Here is an 8,839-nt window from a genome sequence, read left to right as displayed (position 1 = left end):
TACACCCTGATTGCGTAATGCATCTATGACTACTGAGGTTTTCACTGAAGCAAACGCTTTCTCGTAATCAATGAAAGCTATATATAATGGTTGGTTATGTTCCGCACATTTTTCTATCGCCTGATTGATAGTGTGAATATGGTCTATTGTTGAGTAGCCTTTACGCAATCCTGCCTGGTCCCTTGGTTGACAGAAGTCTAAGGTGTTCCTGCTTGTATTTGCGGTTACCTTAGTAAATACTTTTTAGGCAACGGACAGTAAGCTGATCGGTCCCTAATTTTTCAAGTCCTTGGCGTCCCCTTTCCTATGGATTAGGATTATGTTAGCATTCTTCCAAGATTCCGGTACGCTCGAAGTCATGAGGCGTTGCTGTAGTTACTGTGGCAATAAATAAAAAATACAGAGAAGAGGGGCGTAAATACAGAAATAAACATGCACTTCAAGAATCGTGAGTTACCCCACTCTTTGAAGATGGTTGACCTGCGAAGCTGTTTAGCACACGACATGGAGGTGACACATAATTTTGAACTAAGGTACGAACTTATTTATTGTCTTGATGGGCGGTCATCGGGACGAAAGGTACGCGCACTCATTTATTGTCTTGATCGGTGGTCATTATTTCACTCGCGACTGGAATTACATTCTTTGATAATGGAAAATCCATGCGCGTACGCCGCTGGCTGATTAGTTGCGCCGGATCGGCGTGGCATCGCAAGGGATACGTCTGTAACACGGCACGCGTAAACCGCTCCCTTTTCGGTACAGACGCATTCACATTGAAATCACGGACAACGACAGCAGGAGTAGTGTTATCGTAGGTAATTCACGCAAAGTGAGTACCTTACGGGACCATGAGTTATCGTATTTTTTTTCCTTGCTCCCGGGGCTATAAGCCACAGATAATGACAGTTTTCTACATGCTGTTTTGCATGTTGTACACATGATTAGAGAGAAGTTAAGCATTGTTCGCTTGGCTTTACTCAGTGTTTGTGGCCTCTGTCTCACAGGCCGGTAAGCCATCGCCTTTTTTGCTTGCTTACGGGAGCATCAATGCTTTCGGGGGTAGGAGTGATTGATGATGATATTTTTTGCTCCCGCAGAACAAAAATACATGGAGACCTAGCCAAATACAGCTTCGCTGTATAATTCCGTTTTTATTCATTACATTTAGAGTGAAACTGTGTATGCTGCCACCTAGTATATGAACCGGAAGCATGCAATATAAGTTATTTGGTGGTAACAGCAAAAAATACTAATTCGGTTTTTTTTACTGCGGTAGCAACCGAGCGGGTAAAACGGTTACGGCTGTCTTCTTTTCTCCGTAGGTTTGCTCGCTCATTCCAGTGAACTGAAGACAACAGCAGCCATACGCGTCGTCGTATGATCATTGCCCTCGTATTTTTGTCGCCGTCAGGCAATGAAATCATTATATACCTCGACAGAAAGCGAAAGGAAAATAACATTGGCCACTGCATTCTTATCGTTGAAGGTGATTAAACTATCCCGAAACTGGCGTATTAAGCATGACACGACACCGCACAAACCAGTGGCTTTCCGTGTCATGCTTGATATTTTTTTCCACGCAGGGTTAACAAATACTATTGCATCCCGTAATTTCTTTCGGTGCATATTATTTTGTTATTATGCAAAACATTTTTTTCCACAACGGCGAAAAAACAAAAGAAGTATATTTATTTATTTAAAACTTTATGATTTTACTTTCCTCCATATCTGCCACCTCTTACGAAGAAGACATTTGGGCAATCGGGTCGAACAGTTTCGTGTTCAGTGTTGTTCGCACAGTATTTAGATAGCTCCTCTTGACAGCCGGTGTAGTTGCCACTTTGTTTGTATGACTCCCTAAGACGGTCCTCCCAGACGTGGAGCTCACACCAAACTTCATCTATCAAAAGGAAAGAAATTTAATCATCCTGAAATAAACAAGCACACACACACAGACACACACACACACACACACACACACACACACACACACACACACACACACACACACACACACACACACACACACACTGTAAGGACAACGTGTTTTAGCATTTTTCGTAGGTGTTTGGCTACTCGGGAAATGCGTTTTCATGGTATTCGCGCTGTCATATGCCCTATAGACATATCGCGAGAACACTAGAGTATAAATTCGTTTCGGAGACGAATATTATGTTCCTAACCGTGCAGCTTCTGCAAGACGATCAATGCGCTGCATTGCCCTGTATACGAAAGGAAAGCCGTCGGTTGCTTCCCTGAGAGATACTGCTAACAGCAACACGATAGAAAACTGCTCTGAGGAAATGAAACCAGAGAGAAAGCAATACCATAGTAGTATAACTTTTCGTAATTATCGACCATGTGCCAATAAAACAAGATGAAGACAAACAGTGCTTAGAGAAAAAAGCGATAATCACACGTTTGACTTCAGGAAATCTGTCTTTCAATTTGAAATCCCCCGTCGTCACTCACGATTTATGTTCTCAGCGAAAGTCAGAGCCACATAATTTCTCCAAGGCGTTAAATATACCTTAGCTTTCCTTCTAGCTTTCCTTAAAGTGTGCGAAGTTGGAATTTATGAGCTTCGCCCGTGAGGCACAGTCTGTCGCAAGACGGGCCAGGTTTTCGACAAGCAAATAGCCGTTCTTCAGAGTAACCACAACCACCAGCCATAGCGCTACTGTTCCTTCACTTGCGGTAGGTCGTTCGGCTGGATAGAATACCAGCAAAAATCGTAATCTGCAAATCCGCAGTAGTTTCTTAGAGCGCAGACAGCTGGAAATCTACGAGGAGTCTAAGATTCATATTCGCGCCTTTATTGGAGCGTAATCTAGTTATTACTTCACTATGATCAAGATTACTGCCGCAAACGACTTAGTTTTACATAGATTCGCAAATAGTCCTGTAGGTAAATGAGTCCCAGTTGTCAGACAGTCTTGGCTTCAGAATTCAGTAACTAGCGCTATAAGTTTTATCTCTTCATGACCAGCTGCTTATAGCCTTTAGCTGGAGAAGTGCACGCTGCCACATTGCATTTGTGGTGACGAGCGACTGCGTAGACCGTTGGAGTCTCGGCCTTCCAGGAGAGAGAGCAAACCGACACGAATAATATCTTAGCGTAACATTTTTTTTTATATCTTCGCACGGAAGCCCACGCTGGCACCTGCCAGCGGCACCTGCCTTGTGTAGACGTGCGCGTCTGAGTTATTATCATGCGATGGCGATACTGCTGCCACTACAGAGGCCTCTCTTCCCCCTAAACATGAGGGTAGTTCAACGAACGATGTAAACTCCAAGTGATGCGGCGTGTCTTGGCTGTCCCGTACGAAGGCGGCGTCGAGGGCTGCAGCTGGGTTGCGTCACACACTGCTGGTGTCAACGGAGAAGGTGCGTCAGTATGGCAGGTTGGACACGTTTCAGGGCAAATTGCGTCTGGTCAGCCGTTTGTGTTCATGAGAAAAGTGGTCGGTTGACGTTCGAGAACAGAATATTCGCCTGATTAGTGTGGCTGCTAACGGGTGTACGCGATAGTTAGGCATGAAAACATGGGTAGCTGAGGTGAGTGCAGTAGAAAGGTACGAAGACCTTGCTTCTAGCAAAGCTGTAGGCACGGGCCTCTCTGACGGAAGAGAGCTCGCAGTTCGGCGACGTTGTCGGTAGGCACAGGTGTTTTGGTCGTGGCGACGAAGAAATCGCACGGAAGGCGTAGGTGAGTACCGTAGACTAGCTCAACACAGGAGCAACCTAGGTCGCTCTTGAGGGCGGCTCTGATTCCAAGTAGGACGAGAAGCAAATGTAGAACCAATTTCTGCGACAACTCATGCGCCGTAAGGGAGGGCTTGAGATGCCAGTGAAAAAGTTCAAGAAGCCCTCTTGAGTGTGGGTGGTAAGCAGTCGTGCGAAAATGTGTCGTTCCAAGAAGTTTGAATAACTCGCTCAAAAGTGCCGATTCAAACTGCCGATCACGACTGGTGACTATTGTGGATGGGCAGCCGAGCCTAGCAATCCATTTAGACACGAAAGCTGCTGCAACAGCGGGCACTCACATGTCAGATATGGGTGTAGCTTCTGGCCACCGTGTATAGCGGTCGATGGATGCGTGTATGTAGGAGTAAGCTTTCGAAGGTGCAAGAGAGCCGACAAGGTTCAGGTGCACGGTGTCAAAACGAGTATCTGGTGGATAGAAAGCTTTAGCAGGCTGGATGGGTTGACGCTGAATCTTAGAGCGTGTACACGACAAATAGCAGCGAACTCAGTCGCGAACTTGCGCGTTTAGCTGAGGCCAAACTAAGCTACAGGAAAGAAGCCTCTTCGTCTCGCGTATTTAGGATGTGGTAAGTTGTGCACGGTTTCGAATAGACATCTCTGAAAGCATTCTGGAATGCACGGTCGAGGTGGCCACTAGAGGTGTCGCAGACGATGGATGTACCATTTGGAGTCAAAACGACGTCCTCAAATTTCAGAGAAGCTGATGAATTTTGGAGGATACGTAGCTCGGTGTCATCTTGCTGCTGACTTGCAAGTAACTTGACATCGATGATGAAAGGTTCCAACGTCGACGTGGAAACAGCATTTACGTGACTAAGAACGTCGGGTGGAACGTTGTTGGTGCCCTTGGTATGAGAGAACGTTGTAAACTCCGAGAAGCAGAAAAGGTGTCGACTCTCGCGGGCGAGTAACAGGACGCCGAATGGTTCTTGGCGTGCACATGGGGCTTGTGGTCTGCCAAGACAAGAAACTCGCGGCCTTCGAGAAAATGGTGAAAATCCCTGATAGTCAGGTAAATGGTGAGTTACTGACGGCCGAACACACTGCAGCGGGACTGCGCAGGCTTCAGTTTCTTCACGAAAAAGGCGGAAAAGGCGAGTGGTTGCCAGGCGATGTTAATGAAGTGCTGCAGAACGGCACCAACAGCGGTGTTTGCAGCGTCTGTCATTTTAGCAGTGGGCGCGTCTGGCTTTGGGTGACTGAGCAGAGTTGGCGACGGCGAGGGCAGATTTGACTCTTGTGAAAGCCTCGGTAGCCTCTTCAGTCCACTGAAGCACTCGCTCATGCTTGTTTACCAGCAGAGCGTCTAGCGGAGCTACAAGTCGTGCGCAATTGGGAACAAATCAGCTGTAGAAGTTGACGAAGCCGAGAAATTGGCGCAGCTTTGTGCGTGTGGTCGATCGTGGAGGGCCTTCAATGACGCGAATCTCGGAAGGCTGTGGCCGAATGCCGCAAGCGTCGACGACGTGCTCGAGCAACAAAACTTCTGGTCGACCGAATTGGCTCCTGGCGCCGTTGATGACAATTCCTTTACTCGCAAGGCGTGACAACAACAACCGCGGTTGTTGAAGATGGTCTTCTACATTAGGGTTTGCGACGAGAAGGTCGTCAATGTAGGTAAAAACGAAAAGCAAGCCTCGAATGACGGAATCGATTGAATACTGAAACGATTGGCCAGAGTTACGTATGCCGAAGGGCATGCGGAGAAACTAAAAACGACTGAACGGTGTGGTGAAGGCAGTCTTAGGAATGTGTTCTGCAACGACCGGTAGTTTATGATGGCGCGAGCAAGACTGATCCTTGAAGACATCGTCCCACCATGCAATGCTACCATGACATCCTGAATGTTCGGGAGCGTGTAACAATCAGGAACTGTAATGTTGTTTAGCGCCCGGTAATCGCCGCATGGGCGCCAGTCTCCTGTCTTATTAGCCACGATATGAAGTTGCGATGCTGAATTACTTGAAGAAGGGCGGTTGATGCCAAGTCACAGCTTGTGTTCGACCTCCGCGCAAGCGATCTTGAGATTCTCTGGGTACAAACGCCGAGGTCGGAAAAAGACTTGTCGGCCTGAGGTGACGATATGAAGGCAGACGTCATAGTGGACCTATTGCGTCCAGTCCGGTAGGCGCATCACAGCGGGAAACACGCGTAGGACCTGGGCAAACAATTCGTCCAACATACAGAGATTGGCGCGATGGCGATGAACTTGTTGCTGGGATGCCGGGAACGGACAGCTGCGCAAAGGAGTTGGTGAGACAGCGTCCTTGAACGTCGACAAGGAGTCCGTAGTTGTGCAAGAAGTCTACTCCAATCAGTGCACGAGATAAATCTGCAGCCTGGAAGATACAGCGGAACGCTCGTCGAAGGCCGAGGTTTAGCATGACGGAGCGCGACAAAAACCTGGAATCCCGGTGCCGTTGACGGCTTGCAAAAACGACAAAAGTACAGCTTTTTGGTACGAGACTTGGGCGGGAATAATGCTTACGTCAGCTCCTTTGTCGACAAATAAATGTCCCGTCTATCACGTAGAAAAGGCGACATGTATGCTGAGCCGGACCACTCGTCGTCATCAAACGTTGGCCGCCCTGCTTCACTGCCAACAGTAGGGATGGCGACAATGACGAGCATCGTTTCCAAAATGGCACTGGCAATAGCAAGCACCACGCGTATTAGGTCATGTTTCATGGCAGGTTCCTGTACATCTTGGTTTGCTGGAACTACCACTGCGTGGGCGACGAGATGACATGTGGCGATATTCGGCAGCACAGATGATGCATTCCAGGGGCTCACAGAGGAGTCTAGGGAGAATTACACTGCTGAAGAGCAGGGAAGTTTGTGAATGGCAGTTGTATTATTACTCGGAGGCAATATTGTGGATGCGATGGTTGCGGTGGCTACTTCCATGACTTTGTCAGCTAACCTGTCAAGTGTTAAGCCGGGAAACGTTGCAAAAACAATTCGCGCAACAGCGTATCGTCGATGGATCTCGGGTTGTCTCCGGGCAGTTGCCTCATTCAGTGACGAAGTTGACTCAGGCAGTTCTGCCGCTGCCGCCACTGCTGCTGCCGCTGCCGCTGCCGCCTCTGCCGGCGCCGCCGCCGCCACCGCCGCCGCCGCCGTTGCTGCTGCTGCTTGAGGGATTCCTGCAATTTGGACCACCTGGAGTTCTTTAACGCGCGTCTAAATCTCAGTAAACGTGTGCTTTCACAATTCGGCCCCATCGAAATGCGGCCGCCATGGCTATAATTCCATCTCGCGACTTCTTGCTTAGCAGCGCAACACCATAGCCACTAAGCAACCACGGCGTGTTGATTGCAATGATTCTGCGTAATTATCAAAAATCGAATGGTGCATAAGTCGTACTTAACGTATACCACAAAAATGTTTTTCTTCGTATGATCTGCAGCGCTTACCTTCTCGCCAAACTCATTTTTCTAAGTTTGTTTGCAAATGGTTTGGTGTCCGGTTACCGACAAAGTCACACCGCCTAGCCGCTCTGCTGCGTTATGTGATTCCGTTGGTATCACAAAACGCACTGTGTAGCGCTGTAGCGGTTGGGCGATGAGATGCAGAATAAACATGGCGATAGCGACTAACGGTCATGGAGCACGTTCTGTCGACTGTTAGGCTGTCTTTAGAGGCTTTGATCATTCGTTCTTCAAGTTGAGTCATGGTGAAAGACCTGGATGTGCTGTTTTCAATATTTCCTTTGCTGGTGCACTGGAACTACCTGACCGCAGTAGCGACAAAGCGCTTCACTCTCCTTGAGGCAGGACGCATTTCATTGCCTGTTGCTTACCACAAGTACTCCTATGTGTTGGCTTGCAACTCGGCTCCTGAATTGGCGTAGCAATCATGCCAACGTCAGTAGCAAATGACGGCCCGTAAATGGCTCAGAATTTTGCAAAATTTCAACTAATGTCAGGATTCCGGCCTGAGCTCACGCTCGTGCCAGCCATTTTACTAGAAGCCTAAGTTCGTCGTGAATTAGGTCAGGCGGGGCATGAAACGCTGCTATATGAAGATAGCCAGAACACGGTTTGGATTAGCTTGTAATTAGCAAGAAAGATTTCTTGTTTATTAGTTTCATGTGACTCCATACGTGTTTTCTGCAGTAATGCTGCCTTAAACTTCTGGAGTCTTTCCCGCACAAAGAATGGCACGTACCACTGGAGCGCTGCTGCGAAAAACGACAAAGTCGTAAAAGAGCTTACGCGGCAGCAGTGACCAAAGCGTTGCTGAAATGCATATTCCACTGTCTTCGTATCACTGACTTGTTCTTTTTTTTGGCACAGTAGTTTTTTGGCACTGCGAATTCATGTGCGCCCTTCTCATAGCGGTTGTCAATGTCCCTCACACCTCCTAATTGATGACTTGTGATTTTTTAAGGACGTGGTTGCTTCATGGCAAAATGAACGTCGGGTGGGTTCCACACGTGATATCATTCCTTGAACGCTGCCAATAAAAGAAGCATGTGCATCCTGCTTCCTGCGTCTGCTAACGCATTACACTGAAGAAGACCACAATACGTGTCGCGCAAGAAAACATCACTGGGTCAATGGCAAATCACGACATGTAGCTTTCATGAGTATGCCTTGCACTTGAAATGGATATTTGCATTCGACTCAGACTTAGGCTAAATGGACGGCAGTCAATAGCGGTGGTGGCTGTGGTCGATATTCTTCTGGCATAACTGAAATGCTCGTGGGAACATAACGTGCCTGTTATTTAAAGTACACCGAGGTATCACGCGGAACCTTTATCAGATCTTCTAAACATTAAATAAACACAGAGAAGAGCAACTGTTGTATTGGAACTCAAGCATGAATAATAGCACCGTTGGAAGTGGCCACACAGGAGATGGAAACTAAAGACAGCGATGGCTACTGAAAGAAAACATAGTAATGATAGATCAAGCATTAAGGGATGCAACAAAAGCACAATTTTTAATGGACAAGCATCCCAACGTATGTAAGAACAGCACCACAATCACCAGCCCTATGAGCGTGACCTAAGGGATGCGTTTCTTTTAGTCAAATTCAATAGAGTGAGAGAACCGTGACTG

General features: G+C 47.6%; 1 protein-coding gene across 2 annotated transcripts in view; it reads right to left on the bottom strand.

The window, feature by feature from the left end:
- Positions 1-1,613: 1,613 nt before the first annotated feature.
- LOC142586840 (uncharacterized) overlaps positions 1,614-8,839 on the bottom strand; it is a 74,264-nt gene continuing 67,038 nt past the window's right edge. For both annotated transcript variants that reach the window (XM_075697707.1, XM_075697708.1), the window contains exon 9: positions 1,614-1,903. In XM_075697707.1, the coding sequence (XP_075553822.1) occupies positions 1,716-1,903 (188 nt within the window). In that variant the 3' untranslated portion in view covers positions 1,614-1,715. The remainder of the gene's footprint in view (positions 1,904-8,839) is intronic.

The sequence above is a fragment of the Dermacentor variabilis genome, chromosome 7, assembly GCF_050947875.1.
Source record: "Dermacentor variabilis isolate Ectoservices chromosome 7, ASM5094787v1, whole genome shotgun sequence".
NCBI lineage: Eukaryota > Metazoa > Arthropoda > Arachnida > Ixodida > Ixodidae > Dermacentor > Dermacentor variabilis.
Note: the sequence above shows the minus strand (reverse complement) of the source record. Positions and strands in the feature narration are given on the sequence as shown.